Source organism: Trichoderma breve, chromosome 4 (genome assembly GCF_028502605.1).
Source record: "Trichoderma breve strain T069 chromosome 4, whole genome shotgun sequence".
Lineage (NCBI taxonomy): Eukaryota > Fungi > Ascomycota > Sordariomycetes > Hypocreales > Hypocreaceae > Trichoderma > Trichoderma breve.
Genome location: NC_079235.1, coordinates 251,432 through 269,789, shown reverse-complemented (window position 1 = coordinate 269,789; position 18,358 = coordinate 251,432). Strand labels below are relative to the sequence as shown.

Sequence of the window (18,358 nt, the reverse complement as noted above, 5' to 3'; positions counted from 1 at the left end):
AAATCCCTGTTGCTGATTGCACAGAAAAAGATCCCTTCAAGTCGCAGTGAGGTCATGATGTAGTCTTGCGTCAGTTTCATGTGATATTCACGATAGTACGAATGATATTCGGGACTTTCCAGTGATTCCACATGTACGAGTAAGGCTCATGACTTTAGATTATCAGCAGTTCTAGGTAGTGTGCATATATACACGTATACTATTGGAACCAGCCAGCCACGTCTCGGTAGTTGTCACGCGGCTATATGTAGGTACCAGAGAAGAAATCATGCGTACCAAACAGGCAATGTTTCAACCTTAATGCGAGAAGCAAAATACTTTAAAAGATTCTTGTATATTAACTGCCATAAGAGCCGTTGGAAATGATGTACACAATTTCCTTGGTGGAGTTTGTGATAACCAACCTCGGCCCGAAGCAGTTCCACTTCGCGCCCCCATCCTGACTTCATCTACATCTCTGAATACAATCTTGATGCAACTTGCATCGATCTATCTTGCCTGAAGCCCTTTGACGTCTTTTTATCGGGTCTCATAGTTGATGAAGCCCACAACATCCCACAATATCCACTTGTATTGTCCGTGGGATCTACAGCCATTGAATTGCCACCACGTGGTTCGGTTTGGGGATTCCGGAGCAACCGGAAAATGCGAGTCACACATGATCTCGCATCGTGAATGCTTCTCACATCTTCCACTTCTTAACAAGCTTCCCATCCACGCCAATCATAGCTTCCATTCTCACCCATATGACCGAGATTGATGCGGCAAAGAGGAGGACACTGGTAAGCACCGTCATGCCTTCATATGACCTCGCTGGACTGCCCGTTGAATGGCTGCGGATCAAGACACCGCCGACGGGAGTTCCAACAAGGGATGCTAAGCCCCTTACCATATATAGCACGCCGTTGACTGAGGCGAAGTTATGGACTCCAAATAGTTCCACCAGGCTCGCAGGGAACAGGGCAACGTAGGCGCTTGCGAAAATGCCGTATAGGATGGTGAATGAGATGAATAAGCCCTGTGAAGTAGTTTTATCGTCGGACAAAGTCGAAGGCAGCCAGAAGCTAATAGTTGCTATGGCACTGATGATCGTAGTAATCACCAGAGCATTCAATCTTCCCATATGATCGGCAGCATAACCAATCGCTATCTTGCCAATTGCGTTACAGGCATTTGAAAGGGCGATAAAATTAGCACCGGCTGTATCACTGTATCCCAAAGTCCTGGCATAGGTGGCAAAGAAGAAGAGTGGGAGATAGTAAACTGCAGATTGGAAGATGGAGGCCAGTGCTTGTGCCGCAAACTTGCGTGTGCGTGCGATGCGCCAATCGACGATGGGTACTTTGAGAATTCCATCCATACGGCTAGTCCTTGCGGCGTTCTCCATGTCGATTCGAGCCTTTGCCTCAGGCTCCCATGCCATGGCGGCACTAGCTAGGACATTGAGCCCAAAGGCGATGCCTCCAGCAAGACGCATAGCATTTCGATAACCCATGCTATCGACAGCCGCTTTCAGGGCTGGTGCCCATACGAGACCCCCAATACCAGTGCCGGAGGTGATTATCCCAAGTCCAAGGCCGCGCCGTGTAGTGAACCAAGTCGGGGCGATTGTCACGGCCACCATATAACTCATACAAGTTCCGAGGCCCAATAGAACCCCTTGAGTGACTTCGAAATGCCACAGGGATTTCCCAAAACTTGCCAGAATAAGCGCAGCGGAGAATATGGTTGAGCCGATGAGCGAGATCAACTTCGGCGAGAAGCGTTTGGACCACGCAACGACAAAAGGAGCTCCGATAGTCATAAGAGATATGGACAGAGTGCCAATCAGGTCAATGTCGGCAGGCGAAGCTCCGGTAAAGGGGGTGTCAGGCTGCTGCGAAAGGGTCTCGAAAACTGCCTGGAAGATACCAAAGGCAAAATTAATTCCGCAGCACGTGAAGACAATCGTGAACGAGGCGATGGTGATGATGATGGTTTGTCTAATGAAGGAGTTAGGGGCACACTTTCGGTACAGAGGGAGGGGGCTGTCGTAACCGAAACCGCATAGACAAGCTGACTATCAAGAAGCATACCGATTCGAACTTTTGGTCGCGGAGGGTTCTGCGGGCGGTGTTGCTGCTTCTTCTTCTGCTTCTGATGTCGCATGCCTGCTGCGTTGAGTCAAAGAGATGTCGTCTTGAGCGAAACGGCCATGAGACGAGGCCGAATCAGCCACCGTCTCTGTCAAGGTCGACGACATATTCTCAAATTATTAAAGAGATACTAATGCGTGCGTACTTGTATACCCAGATTGAGGGTAAAACAAATCTCTGTAAGTGCCGAGTGATGTATAAGGGGCCTGGCGGGAGTATTTATAGGATTGAAATGAGAACTGAACCGGAGCTCTGCTAATCATGACTCAGAAACTAGCTGCGGCTTAATTCCGTACGGCGAAGAAATCCGGATCCCATCTATCAAGCCTTTTATCCATCTTATCAGATTTCTCTCCGCGGAGATGCTAAGCTTTCATCAATTTTACAGCGAGTTCCAGTGTTAAAGCCGATTCCGGGGTTTATAGCTCCGTGCGAATACAGATTAGAGCCGATCTTAAACGATCTACCAGGGGGCACATCTGCTATTCTATTCCTCGGATGACTCTTATATGTGGAGTCTTGAATCCGCCGGTTGGTGTCACCGCAGGGCGTCGGTTGTCGGTGACGCTAGTTTCGGTAGGTGAAGATGTCATAGGAAGACTCGGCTCGGCACGTATGGCGACGGAACCGATATAAACGTAGGAGAGGAAGTATAACATTTCTATGCTCGATAATGATGGTTTTCTCCAAGCCTAATTATCCACCATGTCCGTCCCATGCACGTCTCTCTACTAACAGCCAAGTACTCCGGATATCGCAACCATTCTGGCCACCCCTGCGTACGATTTACCTCGGCTTTGTCATATCAATTCCCATTTCTTCCCGTGTAGAATTCCACTAGGCCATCTAATATTTGGCATTCTCTCTTTACTTGAAACTAATGCTCTCAAAGTGACTGACGGACACTTACGAGTGTCCTTGGGGCTGCCGAACCCTATTCGCCGACCGCGCAAAAGTCTCATGCCGAAATCAGGGCGATCTACGGATATCTACGGATATCGGGGGCTCCAATACATACATGCAGTATATCAATCCTATCGAAATCGTGAGCGAGACATTCACTAGTACAATCCGTGGCCAATTGCAGGATAGAAATCATGGGCAGTGTGTTCAACAAAAAAAAAAAACGATCATACTACATATTGCATGAAACGCCTTCAAATATACGGAGTACCACAGCTGGGAATTCATGCTGCTAAATTTCCCAACGGATATCCTTCTAGAACCCTTACTGTTTACTAAACATTCGGTTGCAAAGCCGAAACTATGTGGGTTACAATCGGCAATTTCCACGGACAATTAGCTCCGATCTGAGCTCCAGATGCAGCCCTCTGTTATAATATGTAGGGACCTTTCGCACTCTGTTCTCCAGCTGTAGTTTGTTTCTATAAGATGGTAGTTAGCTCGTCTAAACAGCTATCGACCTTTGTTCCTGAACGATACCGATGTATACGGCCTATGGGGATATTCTGGATGAAGCGGGTTAACTGTAGCTAAAAGGGCATAGACCTGCTTTGTCGAATATTCCATTCCTATGACGTTCATATCGTCAGGGAAATTTACCATTGGGAAGACGCATCAACATTGCAGGAGCATTGAGCGTGAAATAACGATGGCAGTGCTGGACGACGGTTTTACAAGATGTGAGGCGGCACTGTTGGGTCCCAGTGCTGGCTTACTTACAACCCCTCTTAGCCATGATGTTTCATATCTGGAAACATCATCTCTTTGAGACAACATTGAATCGCAAAGTGCACGAGAAATTTGATACGTGTAGACCTAGCTGTTATGAAAGCGAGGCCAATTGTCACAAACCGAGCAAGTGGCTTCCCTGTGAAACAAATGGATAACACAGCAACTCTTTCATCATAGAACTCATCAAAGGTTCGATAGACAGTACAAGAAATCGGTACCTTTATATGATTATTCATCGCAAATCGCTCAAATTAATTAATCTCCGGATTTAATCAGATCATGGCTCGATGCCAAGAGTGTCTAAGCTGTCTCGTTCGGTTGGTCTCGCAGCTTTCTGCACCAAAGACAGCTAGAGGATCGTCCGCTAACGCCCTAGGGTTAGATGCCAAATGCTGCCCATGCGGTCTCCATAGAAGCAGTTCACAATGGCGACTGAATACAGTAGCGTGTGCTTGGTTCCTGCATTGTCCAACTCTCAGCAGCTTGGCATTTGCTGCAATCGTCATGGATGAGGATCCGTGGTTGGTTCACATCTAATATCGTTCGCGATGCAAGGCTATGTGGCATGATTGACAGCTGTGCTGACGACCATTGTCGACAAATGAGATTGTTGCAACATTCCCTTTCTGGGTGGGATCATGTCAGTTGCGCGTGTATTCAAAGTTCTGTGCGGTATATTATGCCGTATTCAGACCGATACGTGTAGAAGATTAGCGTATTACCTGCATTCGAACATGTCCAATGCAACTCAGCATGGGCCATTTTGCCTCCATCAGCAAGGGGCTCTATTAGCATTGATTGGCGCGTTAACTCTAGACCAGAGCTTTGGCCTCAATGATGTGCTCGCCATCAACTCTCGCGCAACTGCTTGACCTAACAACCCTGTTCTATCTTGGTCGAAAAGAATAGATAGTCAGATCTGTACCCTGTATGCTATCAACAGAAGTTCTCCATAATATCAGCATCGATTTTACCTAGAGAGTGGGACGAATCGTAGAAATGTAACCGTTCTTCTGTCCAGGCAGCCTCTTATGGCAATCACGCAATTTGACCGCGGTTGGTGTGCAACCACACCATCTCGGCAGGTCCGTGAGACACTACATGCACGATAATGCAGGGCGTATCTGGTTATCATAAAATGGGCACAGCAACGGTATTTTTTCTCTGATTCGAAATCGCGTTCCTCTCCCTTCCGCTGGCGCATCGAGCACGAGAGCAAACATGGCTGCCATCGATTCACCAACTCATTCGAAAGGTGAAGCAGTATTCGGCGCCACCGACAATGGAACGCACGTCTCCGAAAATGAATTCAAGGAGGAGGTTGGAGGATTGCAGTTCGACCAGTATCTTACGGGAGGACTAGGGCGCCATCTGGGCATCTTCAGCACAACCTCTCTGATGTAGGAATCTTCTATAGTCCTAGACGTTACACAAAAGCTAATGAATGATATGACGATAGCATCGGACGAATCATCGGTACCGGAATATTCTCTACCCCCTCCTCAATCGTCAATGGCGTCGGATCATTGGGTGCCTCGATGATGTTATGGGTGCTGGGGCTCTTGCTGTCTGTGTCGGGACTCTGCGTCTGGCTCGAGTTTGCATGCATGATTCCTCGAAGCGGCGGCGAGAAAGTATATCTCGAAGCAGCATATCGTCGGCCGAAAATGTTAATCACCACAGTCTTTGCGGTTCAAGCGATTGCACTTGGCTTCACCGGTAAGCCAAGCTTATAAACACACGAGAGATGACGAATAAGGACTAACTGGAAATACAGCTTCTGGTTGCATCGTTTTTGCATCAAATATTTTGGTGGCAGCCAATACAACAGTCACAGAATGGGCAGAACGAGGCATTGCCATTGGAGTCATCATCTCCGTAACTCTGATCCATACATTCGTCCCAAAACTTGGAGTTCACGGAATGAACTTTTTTACCATTCTGAAACTTATCCTTCTCCTGTTTATTGTCATTACGGGATGGGTGGTCCTTGGGGGCGGTGTTTCTCGAGTGCCTGACCCTCATGCAAGCTTTCACGATGCTTTCGCTGGGTCCGCCAAGTCCGGCAACCCATATGCAACAGCGCTGTTCAAGGTGCTGAATTCCTACACAGGCTGGAGCAACGCAATGTACGTGATGAATGAAATAAAGAATCCCGTCCGAACTATCAAGATTGCTGGTCCACTGGGTCTCTCGACTTGTGGGATTCTGTATATCCTCGCAAACGTGGCGTACTTTTCTGCCGCAACGCCTGCAGAAATCGCAGCAAGCGGAACCACAGTCGCCTCATTCTTTATGAAAAAAGTGTTCGGGCGAGCTGCCCAGAGGGCACTTAGGTCAGTTTCGAATCTCTTATCAATATTCAGTCATCTCGGTTTGCTAACTACTCTCTAGTGTTCTTGTGGCTCTTTCAGCATACGGAAATGTAATGACCGTGACCTTTGCGCAATCTCGAGTGAACCAAGAGCTCGCAAAGGAAGGCGTTATCCCCTTTCCACGATTCTGGGCTTCATCATGGCCGTTCGGTTCCCCGTCTGCAGGCTTGATCTTGCATTTCATCCCTTCGTTCATCGTCATTGTTGCTATACCATTCGGAGACGCCTACAACTTCATCCTCGACGTAGAAGGATACCCGAGCGCAGTTATGAACTTTCTTGTAGTCTCGGGCCTCTTTTATCTCCGCTGGAAAGAGCCCAAGGCGCCGCGACCATTCAAAGTGTGGTTGCCCGTCGCGGCATTCTTCATGCTTGGACAAGCCTTCCAGCTTGTGGCTCCATTTTTGAGACCTCCGGGAGGAAAGGGTGATACCAGCCTCCCATATTGGCTTTATGCTGTTGTGGGCATATCAATTTTGGCAGCGTCTGTTGTCTACTGGCTTGTCTGGTGGGTAGCAGCCCCCAAGTTGGGAGGATACAAGTTGGTGCCGCACAACGAGCCTCTTAAAGATGGAACAAACGTGATTGTTTACCACCGCGTTTCTAAAAAGGCTCAAGAAGCTTGAGAGTTGGTTGGCGTCGCTCATCTATTGCAACAAATGATTCCTGATTTAGATACTGGCATCACTACTTTATGTAAGGCGTTGAAGTATGCATAGCGAACTCGAAACATGAAATGAAATTTTATTAGAATCAACTGTTGATGTATCTTCTTACTTTCTCATATCAATTGTCTACGCTCGCTTATTGTGTATTATTCAAACAACTTTACAGAGTTAGCATCAGCAAGTATGCATTGAATATAAAGAGCTCTTTAGCGACCTAGTGAGAGAGCGTCCAAACTGGCTTTCAGACAACTATGTAGGCTTTTCAACTCCACAAGATGGCAGAGCTGACATAGGCCGGTACAACGCGTTGCAGGGCAGAAGTGCTGCAAAACATTAGCGCCATCCAGATACAGGCATGGAGCCCCAAATGTCCGTACATCTAAGCAGTTCTTATACTGTATAGAGGTAGCTTCGTAGCATGAAGTGGCAACTGCTTAATACACGTTACGTACACAGTAAGCTGACGCCGATTCATTCCACTTCACCGCCCCAGCACGACGCAGCGTGCTGGATAATATGTAACCAGAATTGCTTCATCAAGCTCCAACAATTGAGCCGCTTCCATCAAATGCCCTCCGCCTGCCATCCCAATTAACAGACTTGAGCGAAATGGGTTGCTGGGACTCATTCTGTTGCTTCTGGTAAGACATACCCCGCATCGTCAACGCTAGTTCTTGTTACTAACTGAGGTGATCAGCTCTGGTCCATTGGATAATGCACGGCGTGGCTGGCTTCGGTTTCTAACTGACGGTGTCGCTGTTGACAAATGGCCACCAGGAGATGGAGAGTGGTTCAATGACCCTGGATACCCAGTTCCATCACAACCGCTGGATCAGATTGTGACCATATCGGATCGGGATGGTGAGTCTTGGGATCTGGGCGTCAGTGTGACGCCAAACTCGCCCGAAACTTTTGTCACTGCACTCTGGTGAGTTTCTACTTCACAACAGCTGTGCGACATCTTTCGCTTACCCATTTCCGTTACAGCACAGTCGGGTCGTATGGAGATGTTACCATTAAAGGTGTCAAAGATAAACTACATTTGGGCTCTGACTTATTTCTTTTGATCCATCCCATGTGTCTGTCTTTTCTCTGTCGCCATACCGGCATCAACCCCCGTGAGCTCTGGGAGTCGGTCTACAAAGAGAATTCGTGCTATCGGATGTACGGTGGCGAACTAAATGGGCTTCTGTATTGCGTTAACTACTATGACATGCAAGAGAGAAGCGGGCAGAGTTTTGAATATGCTATAACGCGCCAATGGCCACCGTTAGACCAGCCTGACCTTCCACAAACAAGGTGGTACGATCCAGAGAGCATGGAGGATACAAAATGGTTATTGTCAAGGCCGACTCGTCTCCCAACACCACAGGCCTTGCAATCAAGCGGAGTGAAAGCCTCATCATTAAAATACCGAAAGGTTTTCGACACTACGGAGTTGTTCGACATCATTCTCAACTACATTGTCGAAATACCCACAGATGTCATTAAAGAAGAATTGAAGCAAAATAAGAGAATCGAGGGAGAAGGGGCTAACGGGAAAGGCCCCCTTCGAGAAGCATTCGAAGCCCCATCTGCCATTATTGCCGCGCAAAGTCTTCTCTCATTGGCTCAAGTGGACCGTTGGTTCTATGATGAAATCATTCACAAACGGCAAAACTTCTTTTTACGTGCCATGCGCAACTTTGGCTGGATGCTACCTTTTACACCAGCAGACTGGAGCGACAACAGCTGGGTCTCAAAAATCCTCACCGACACGTCGTCATCAAGGCAAGCCGATATTGACTGGCGGCATTATATGCTGACCTGTGTGAAAAAAGACCTCCCGAATGTCCGGAATCGATGGAGATTCCACAAAATGGCCATTCAATTTGCGCGTGGGACAAACAGATACCGGAGCAAGGAGCACCCCGATTGGTTCTGGAATGCGGGCAACCTGGGGTTCATAACAAGTTTGGATAAACCAGAACCTAAAACGTGGGAGCTTTACACGGTGTATGCTAATCCCGAATAAAATCTCTTCGGTCGGGGAGAGGAAAGAGGCTGTACTGAGGTGGAGCTTGGAAGCTGTATTAATATCACTGGAGTACCTATGCAACGGAATGCCTTTGCCATAGTCGATGCAAATCTCCTCTAAATCATCAATCATGAATACTTATCATCTCTCAGTTCCAAGATGTCACATTCTGGGTTATACAGAGTCATTAAAATTGCCAGATCTGAGAAGGGAATGATACGAAAAGTCAATAGCAATGATTATAATATTTGCTGCCTAGAAATCTTCAAGTCTATACACTTCATATGCCGGTTCCTCATACGGGTGGGCCCTAGAAGCAATCATATTAGATAAACTGAACTCGGTATTGATAGAATAAAGATGTTTATTTTAGCACTGTCGGATACACATACTTCTTTAACGCTTCCACAGCCTTCTTTGTCACATCCTGGCCCACACAGGGCGCCTCAACTCGTACTTCGGGGACAGTTTCAAGCTTATCCAGCTGCCCGATATGCGGATTCGCCCCAGCGACCGGGCGAAACTGACCGGTGCCCAGGGCTGTCCAGCAGCACTCTGTGTAAGAGCTGTTTGGGTAGCGACCAGCTCCAGCCGCAAAGATGGCTGCTTTGCAGACTTCGATATGGGTCTCCGGAACATAAAATATGAGCTTGAAGATTGTTGCCATGGCGTAATTAATGGCGGGTCAGACAGATTTCGTGTTTATGATTTAATAAAAGCTTTTCAAGGATACCCAATCAATTCTCAAGATGCTCATATGGCTTTAAAAGATGATAATCGCAATTCGATGTCGAGAAATTCCTCAGCAGTACCCCGCCGATTCAATCACGCTACCCGGGAAGATCTGACTTCACCCTAACTTGGGCGGATGCAACACACATCGGCTCTCTAGGCTGGCTCACTTACATAAGGAGGCGACGCTAACAACAAGAAACTCGTCACGTCGTGATATGAGATTGGTGTTGTGTAGAAGCTTGATTCTTCTATTCTAGTCAGGCTATGGATGCTGAGCCAAAAGTTGCGCCTTGCCGTACGTCGTGATACATTCATATTACATTAATCTTTCGCTGCTCGATTCGTGGAGCTCAAAGTTGCGCATTTCATCGGGCCTTACTCAACTAAATGGAGATGTGTGATACAATCGAAAGGGTAATTAACACATTGCCACAAAAATATTTCACGGTTCTAATTGGGTTTGAAGCTGATCTGTCGATGTTGCTCGTAGTGTATATTGACACTCGTGATAGTCTTGGCCTTTCATTTGCAGACTCCTATCCCGTTGTGTTCATTACATCAAGCATTACCATCCAGGCACGGAGGATACACATGATAAGTTCCGTATAGGTTGACACTCAAAAACATGACTATGTGCCCACATTTACTCGTAATATCCGCATCCGTGGCCGCGCTCCTCGAGAACAAACTTGCCATCGGCCTCACGCTTTAGCAGACAAGCATCGGTACTAGCTTCAGAACGCTTTCCATAGTATCCGCAGCCACCACCTCTCTCTTCAACTGTGTATTTGCCATCAGCCTCCCGTCTAAGGAGGCAGGCGTCGGTAGAAGCCTCAGATCGCTTTCCGTAATATCCACAGCCGCCGCCTCGGGCCTCAATACTGTAAGAGCCATCGACGACACGCTTCAGAAGACAAGCGTCGGTACTGGCTTCAGAACGTTTTCCGTAATAACCGCAGCCACCTCCTCGCTCTACGAGGAAGTTTCCATCGGTACGCTTTAGGAGGCACGCATCTGTGCTGACCTCGCTGGGGGCAGGGGCGGCAGCCGCAAGGGCAAGGAGGGAGGCGAAAATCAAGGTGAACTTCATTTTAGGGATGTGTTGGGTGTGGAAAGGGAGACAGATCGAGGAGATAAAGTTGTTTGTTTGTATTGTCGTATCTGCTAATTACAGAAAAGAACAATAGCAGCGTTGCACTGTTATATATATCCAAAGAAACCAAGACAACATCTGCTTTTCGCAAACAGTTCCTCTTCGGTCATGGCTTGAAAGCTATCAACACATCGAGATGCCCCAAGACGGGCCGTCGCTATCACTATCCCCGCGGATACGAATATAGGAGGTACATTTTGCAAGTCTTCCTGACATTAGTCTAGACTTTGGTGTGGATGGAGATATGAATGAGTCGTTCATGGTCACTAGTTGACGTACGGACATGGGTTTTGATAATCACCAAAGGATGGTGACAAATAGATTACATGCACTCCGTAACGTATCTTCCCCGCATATACGGTTGTTTCAAGTGGGTAGAATCGGCAAATAAGTCACATCTTTTGACATTTGGAATACCAAGTGCACTTTTGTATCGCTGCAATCAGATGTGTATTAGTCCATCTCATCCGGTGTGGATGAAATATCACAACTGAGAAGCTTAACCGCTGCTGTATTAAGCAGAGGGCAAAAAATCGAGACCGAGAAGATTCTAACACCCACGCGTGAAATTATACGCCTGTTTTTAAATATCTGCTACTATATCTATATTTCTCTAGCAACTGTCCCTATAGTTATATACATAGTAAAACTCGATTACTGGCCGAACAGGTGTTTCCCTACACAAGTACTAGGTACTTAATAAATTAGACCAGTTGGTGCTATTTATTAATCCTTTCCTCTTCAGTAGAACGGTGGCAAAACTTGGAGAAGGATTCATCTTGGCACCGGTTTCTTGATGCCGCATACGTCGTTCTCGCTAAATCAAGTACAGATAATGCTTATCAAGATGGTTTATTATAGACACTGCTGAAATCTCCCCACTAGTAGTGCAGCTCTTTGCCCAGAAGCTCACTTTTCGATGCGAGTTTTGGATAGCATAACTCGTTTTCTGCTGAAAATGACTTTATGTGGTGGCTTACATCTTCGCCGTTACGGGCTTGACTACCAACACCGTAGCCGATGTGTTGTCGCATCGGTCGTATGCAGCAATTACCGAGATCTGTAACGCTTTCCTCTCCAAACCTGAGGTTTCAGACACTGCATGTATAGATACGATGCTGCACGCAGGCATCTATCCATAGACATCGATTAAAATACGACCCAACTTCGTTGACGCCTGCGTCTGCCAAGGACCGACGAACCGGTCCACCCTTCCCTAACCCGAAACCCGAACATGAACTATCCCCTTATGTGGGCAAACAAACAAACCACCTGCCGGTTTTTAACAAGCTCTCAAATGAAATGCACTGATACGTACGAAGCACATGTTCGGTATGCAGGTTGAGCTACTAGTGGCCTACTAAGTGGCTAAAATAAGCTTGAACAGCCAGCCGCCCAACCTGCATGACGAAGATAAGCCTCAATCTTTGTCAAGACAACTTGGGCAACACAGGACTCGCCCTAATGAATCCTACCTGCTTGGCCTAACCTACTTTGACAACTAAATCCAAAAGAAATCCCATTAGAACATGAGCAAGGGACTTTTTGTCCACACTAGGGCAGGGGAGCTTGTGGGCTAGCAACGTAATATCCTCGTAAACGAGCATCAGTAGCACTGATATCCCCGCGTTCGTCTTGTGTCCGCTGTAATCCAGGGGTGTCAAAAGTTTTGGTATAAGCCCACTTTTACAACCAAGCTCACGCTGTGGATTCCAATTAAACAATATCAGAGGAACAGGGATTAATTAAAAGCTTCAAAATATATATACATGTATATACATTGCCTTACAAGAAATAAAGAGGAAATGCCCATCTGTTATAAATTGGGATGCTCACATATAAGCATTAATAACATCCAAACTGACTTTTTAGCTTTTCGGCACCCCACTGCACTTAAAATTTGCACACGAGAGGTTGGCCACCAAATGGGACATCCAAAACAGAAGTTCTTGCCTCTAAACCCATATAGGGAAACTTGGCGTCTCAGTTCCGCGGTATCTTGAACGAAAATCTGATAGCTGTGGAGAGCTGTGGGCGGAGTTTCGATCCATAGGTACTGAAGCAACATTGGGGTGATTAAAGAACTTTGAAGCCTTGAGTCATTTAACGAATCGGCCAACTTTGTCAAACGATTCAACGTCTATTCTGGTCAATGCTTGTCTATACTTCTCTACTAAATAGGACGCGAGTCATCTTCCACCTATTCGTATCAGTGGCCAATAATGCGAATGTTGACTGATCAAAACAGCCTTATTGATCGCTACATTTGCTCCATGTAGCTAGCTGATGATGTTTAATTCTATTGGTTAAATATTTCGAAGCATGGTTCTGCGGGTGAAAAGATAGGCCATGTACTTCGTGAAGGTATCTTCATGCTCAACGAGGGCGACCCACTGCGTATTCCCTCGTTTTCGTGTATGTAGAGTTCGATACGGCTCTTTTGTCGGTCTACTGCCTAATCTGTGGATCTAGCTTCTTGCTTTCACTTTGAAAGGGCATCTAAATGCGATGGTGGTTTTCTATATGCCGTCTCTATTATCCGAGAACAAGCCCCTTTCCTGCGTGTCTGCTCACCCTCGAGCATCACTTGTCTGTTCATTATACTACACGCCTTCCCCCTAGCCAGCAAGAGTTGTCAATATGCCGCTGTGGCTGGACAAAACTCAGTACACGCCTGTATCTAACGGAGATGCTGATTCTTCATCAAGAGAATCTCTGTCATTTCCTGATACATCTTCCTTCAGACAGAATGTTGGAAGGATCCGCTTCGTCTGGATTCACGGGGTCCTCGGAGTGTTTTGGATAATTGCATTCTCTTCACTGCTCTTTCTGAGAAGTAGACCACAGGCAGACACCCTAAGCTATCCAGATCTCACGAGTATGTATAACTGCCCTCCAATATTAAAGAGTAACCATCTCACATCTTTCTGTCAAAGGTCCTCTATACCCGGCCCTTTCATACAGCGAGACGCACTTCACATCAGGCTTCACGCCTGACTTGTCAGCATACCAAGGCAAACCCAACGAAACCAACAATGCGCACTGGGATAAACTCACACACCCCGGCATGGTCGCCCTGACGGAGCAAGAACATGCCAAACTCCCCTCAAAAAGCTCCCTCTTCATCGATGATCATACTCGAGAATCAGATCCTCCGCTATACGTCGGCGCAGTAGAAGTATTTCATCAGCTGCATTGCTTGGATATGCTTCGTATGCAGGCGTACGGTGTCTTGAAGGATTGGTATGATGTGCACAGTCCGGCGAATGAGCACACGATTCCAGCGCATCTCGAACATTGTATTGACTATATTCGTCAGTCAATGATGTGCAGGCCGAGCCTTGACATTTTGCCTTTCCGAACAGACTCTGAGGGTCTCCTGCGACCTGTGTTTAATGGAAGCAGAACATGTGCAAACTTTGACAAAGTTCGTGACTGGGCCATCAAAAGAAAAGCTGGCAATTTGTCACCTCAGTGAGTGGTACTTCTTGTCAGATGGGACAACATATGGATGGTCGTAAAACTCTCATATCACGTGTAATGAAGGAAGAAATGATTTTGCCAAAAAGTTCAAAAGACCTCTGCGGCCCCCCTGCTTTATTGTATAAACGCCAGTTTTAATGCCCATGCCAGTATACATATGAGTACATCAAGAGTAAAATAAATAATATGATATCAAAAGGATCAAGGGGGCAGAAATGGAAAAAAGAAAGGTGAAAACATATGCCCGTTTAGTTGGCATAGGGACCATAACGCCATCGCTTCCCATTCTCTTCGACCCACCACCGGGCCATAAATGCAGCTTCTTCGGCCCATTTTGCGGCATCGACGCCGTGAGATTTCTCAACGCTGTACAAGAAATTAACAAAGTCGAACCCGAGCAGGGTCTGCGCTCCCGTCGGGTCATTCATTAGATTCGTAAACTGCCACTCGACGTTGTCGATGATGGGCACGATGAGGTGCCAATCCGGCTGACGGGTGTCGCGGATGCTCAGCATCGCGCGGCCTGGATTGACGACGGTAAATTGCCAGTTACCCTGGCCGGTTTCGTTGGAGGATGTGTGAACAGGCCGGATGAGCGATTGGCCTTCGTAGTTTTGGACCAAGTCGGAAGCGGCCTGTGTGTGCGACTTGGAAAGCGATCCAGTTTCGCGGAGGAGGTCAAGAATGGTAGGGAGGATTTGTGAGGAGATGACAGCGTCGTTGACATCGATTGCCGGTAGTTTGGGATGTGAAAAGACCAGAGGAACACGTAGTGTGCCAATGTTGGGGTTATAGTAAGGCGCCAAGATGTTGTTTTCGGGCATAGACACTCCATGGTCACCAACAAAAACAACAAGAGTCTCATCTGCAACACCCTCCTCATCCAGAATATTCATAATCTTGCCCAACCATCGGTCGTCGTAGCCGATGGCATTGAGATAGTGGGAAATGTCGTCCAAGCCATTTCCTAAAGGCGTATACTTCTCTTCGGCTGGAATTGCGAACGGATGGTGGCTCGTGCTGGTTAGATGTGTGACAAAGGCTCGCTCGTTATTCTTCTTGGCTTGTACAAAGGCGTCTCGGATGTAGTCCTCAACGACGACATCAGCCATACCGAAATAGTTGATATCTGGCTGATCCACGGGACCAAACTTGGCAAATCGGCTCTTGAGATATTCCTTGGAGACGAGATTTTCGGGAGCAATACCCATCTTGGATAGAAGAGGCACATATCTATCATAATTTTTGGTGACAGATTGCATGAAGGTGGACTGCCATTTGAAAGACGTAAAATCTTCACTCCTCTCGCTGCCAAGATCCTCCTCATCTATTTTATTGAAGGCGTCAAAGACCTGGGGTAGGCACGGCTGATAAAAGTGGTGGAGGTACTCCAAATTGAAATCTGCCATGAGGGGCGTGAGGCCACACATTGTGCCAACGATGCTCTTGATGGTATAGGTAGCGGTGGTGAAGACGTTGTTAAAGTTGATACCGCCTCGCCTTTTCTTAGTTTCGTGCTCAAACCCATCATCGTAGTCGCCGGTAATGAAGTTGGCGTTGGAAGTGAGACCAGCCAGCATGGCTTGAGCCTCGTCAGGTAAAGTCTTGTTGCTAAACGAGTTGGCCAGTCGCTCCCAGATAAGGCCATCCTTCTTGATGGGGAAAACATCCTTTCGCGTGCTTTCGAGAAGGATGAGCATGACATGGCGAATCGGCACATCGGCAAGCTTATCCTTGAGCGCCGGAAGAAGATCGTCATTGAAGTTGGAAATCTTGAGAGGGTCTGCAGCAGCGTTGTAATGCTTGTTGTTCTTATACCAGTCTCCAAATCCGGGGACATGTCTCTGAGGCAGCCAAGGCAAATCAACAGGGTCGGTCAGAGCAGTGATGTTGTCCCAGGAGTGGCCAATGCTGGATCCGTAGATGGGCTTCAGATGATCAAGGCTGGGAGAGGAGAATGTGAAGTCGATGAAAGGGAGGAGGGCAGGTGTCCATGACAAGAAATTCATGGCACTCTCATTCGGGCGTATCAAAACCATGACAACATGTGTAAGGAGTGCCAAGCCGATGAAGAGGTATAGCAATCGCTTCAGAACAACTGCCGATGTCTTGCTCTTCATGCCGCAGAATTCGTCGTCGTCCAGATCGTCGGATGTGCTGGCAAGCTCAACGTCAAGTTGAGGTACCTGAGAGTAGGCGGTGGGCGACGATCGGCGCAAGGCGAAGTTAATAGGCCACTTGAGAATATCGGTAGCCACGCCGGCGGTTACGTAGCAGATGTCTTGCAAGATGCATGCGACAAAGAGAACGGTGAACAGGACTAGGATTAATGACGCAAGGCCGGAGAGAAACATGGCAAAGGAGGAGGCATCACCAGCCAAGCCAATGTTGCGCCAGTGGATCTCGGAGCCACAGACGGCAAAGAATGTCACTGTCACAACCCCTACGGTGATGAGATATGTGATAATTACAGACGCCAGAGTCATTGTGGTAGTGCGCAACCACCCAGAGCCTTCCGTCAACCACGGGTCAAGCAGCAGCCGGACAAGGATGAGCAGCATGACATCCTGCGCAAAGAATGAATATCCCCACCGCACCAGGTGAACCAGCGGCAGTGAAGACAGATGTGTGTAGATGTGAACGCCCTTGGCACTGAAGATGGCGACGGTTGCGACAGCAAAGGCGAACCGTCGGTTGGCGAAGCGGGAGGCGAGATTGGCTATAAACCGTCGACGGGTCAAGCGCGAGGCAACGGCGTGTGCGAAACGGCGCGTCATGCCGAGGTGATGTATGGGAGAGGGGGAGGGGGAGGCATCGAGCCGTCTGCCAGCGGGCGACTCCATGGCGCTGTCGTGAGGATTAGTCGTTTATCGTCGTCGCTCGAGTGGGAGGATGGAGGAGGCGAAAGCGAGGAGGCGAGGACAAAGATGGACGGTACTCGTGGTAGATGATGAGCGACGTGAAATGATTAGAGAGTCGCACAGCAGCTGGTCTTGGCGGACCGGCGCTGATGTTTGAGGAAGCGACTCGAACAGGGCTGCTCGCAAGCTCCCATGAGGATGCTGAAAAGAGAAGAAGAAGAGAGGAAGAGAGGAAGAGAGGAAGAGAGGAAGCAAAAGAGAAGATGCTCAGGTGATGGTCGATAGGCGAGATTGCTCGCAAGCGAAAGCGGACAGGCGGCAAAAAAGAACGATGCTCTAGGAAAGCGCAGAAGAAGCCCAAAGGAGTGTAGGGCAGCTAATGCGGGTTGGATAAAAGGAGAGTCGAGGCGAGTGAATGATGGAGGAGAGACAAGAGTCGGTTGGATCGTGAGGCTCCAGCAGTACGAGTAGCTGAATACAGGTACAGAGAGATGGAGCTAGCACTAGGGGAAATGGGGCGCTGGCTTGGCCGGCGGCTGTCGCCTGTGGAGGGGGGAATGGCCGCTAAGGATGGGCCGCCGTTTAGTCGTTTAGTGGGATGCGCCCACTGGGCCGGGAAAATACAGGGCACGAGGTGTGGCGGGTGCTGGCGCGGGTGCTGTAGCCGCTGCAACGCGGCGAACTCGTAACTTCGATTAGATGGATGGATGAGACCCGATGATTGCATCTGTTGCCTTGATATCAGGCCTCAATGTCTCACTTTGATGCGGGGGGCCAGACCTCTCGATAACTATCTTTTCAGCAACCTGGAACCCGCGGAACGCCTTTCCGAGAACTGCAGCGCCTGTGCCTGTGCCGTGCTGTAATACCTAAAACTGCGAAACTCCTCCCCCCACCGCTCAGCCTTCCACTAACCGTCCGTGGCTGGCTTCGAGAATCCCGACAGTTTTGATGGACATGGAGGCTGTCAGGGGGGCGAGGCATCAAGGAGGCGGCGCAATTTGGCGTGCCGAGTGGGCTTGATCGACGGGTTCTGGAAGGGCTGATTGGGCAGAGACACGACCAGGTCGCGTGCTTTTTTCTGGATGGGCGACCGAGGCTTTTGGTTTTTGAGGATTGTGCCTTGTTTGCATGCACCTGGTTTATTTTTATATTGATGTTGTCAATAAAATACTAATTCTATCTCTATTTGTCTTTGTGGCTTCAGGCTATCTTGGCATCTTGGTTTATATACGA

The 18,358-nt window shown here is 48.1% G+C and overlaps 7 protein-coding genes across 7 annotated transcripts; 3 read left to right on the top strand and 4 right to left on the bottom strand.

Annotated features, from left to right (window-relative positions):
* Positions 1-682: 682 nt before the first annotated feature.
* Positions 683-2,242, bottom strand: T069G_06383 (major facilitator superfamily domain-containing protein; the record flags this gene model as incomplete). Its single annotated transcript, XM_056173593.1, has 4 exons — positions 683-1,018; positions 1,103-1,263; positions 1,309-1,982; positions 2,076-2,242. The coding sequence occupies 4 exons, from the start codon at positions 2,240-2,242 to the stop codon at positions 683-685; spliced, it is 1,338 nt and encodes a 445-aa protein (XP_056027172.1).
* Positions 2,243-5,051: 2,809 nt separating this feature from the next.
* T069G_06382 (amino acid permease domain-containing protein) lies at positions 5,052-6,831 on the top strand (the record flags this gene model as incomplete). The annotated part of the gene is made up of 4 exons (XM_056173592.1): positions 5,052-5,230; positions 5,290-5,549; positions 5,608-6,166; positions 6,225-6,831. The coding sequence occupies 4 exons, from the start codon at positions 5,052-5,054 to the stop codon at positions 6,829-6,831; spliced, it is 1,605 nt and encodes a 534-aa protein (XP_056027171.1).
* A 651-nt stretch (positions 6,832-7,482) lies between these two features.
* T069G_06381 (uncharacterized protein) lies at positions 7,483-8,887 on the top strand (the record flags this gene model as incomplete). Its single annotated transcript, XM_056173591.1, has 3 exons — positions 7,483-7,514; positions 7,571-7,801; positions 7,861-8,887. 3 exons carry the CDS (start codon positions 7,483-7,485, stop codon positions 8,885-8,887), a joined length of 1,290 nt encoding a protein of 429 aa, XP_056027170.1.
* Positions 8,888-9,145: 258 nt separating this feature from the next.
* T069G_06380 (uncharacterized protein) lies at positions 9,146-9,557 on the bottom strand (the record flags this gene model as incomplete). The annotated part of the gene is made up of 2 exons (XM_056173590.1): positions 9,146-9,200; positions 9,283-9,557. 2 exons carry the CDS (start codon positions 9,555-9,557, stop codon positions 9,146-9,148), a joined length of 330 nt encoding a protein of 109 aa, XP_056027169.1.
* A 711-nt stretch (positions 9,558-10,268) lies between these two features.
* On the bottom strand, positions 10,269-10,715 carry T069G_06379 (uncharacterized protein; the record flags this gene model as incomplete). The annotated part of the gene is made up of 1 exon (XM_056173589.1): positions 10,269-10,715. The coding sequence occupies one exon, from the start codon at positions 10,713-10,715 to the stop codon at positions 10,269-10,271; it is 447 nt and encodes a 148-aa protein (XP_056027168.1).
* A 2,703-nt stretch (positions 10,716-13,418) lies between these two features.
* On the top strand, positions 13,419-14,256 carry T069G_06378 (uncharacterized protein; the record flags this gene model as incomplete). The annotated part of the gene is made up of 3 exons (XM_056173588.1): positions 13,419-13,656; positions 13,715-14,005; positions 14,063-14,256. The coding sequence occupies 3 exons, from the start codon at positions 13,419-13,421 to the stop codon at positions 14,254-14,256; spliced, it is 723 nt and encodes a 240-aa protein (XP_056027167.1).
* Positions 14,257-14,509: 253 nt separating this feature from the next.
* On the bottom strand, positions 14,510-17,104 carry T069G_06377 (sulfatase domain-containing protein; the record flags this gene model as incomplete). Its single annotated transcript, XM_056173587.1, has 1 exon — positions 14,510-17,104. One exon carries the CDS (start codon positions 17,102-17,104, stop codon positions 14,510-14,512), a length of 2,595 nt encoding a protein of 864 aa, XP_056027166.1.
* Positions 17,105-18,358: the final 1,254 nt, after the last annotated feature.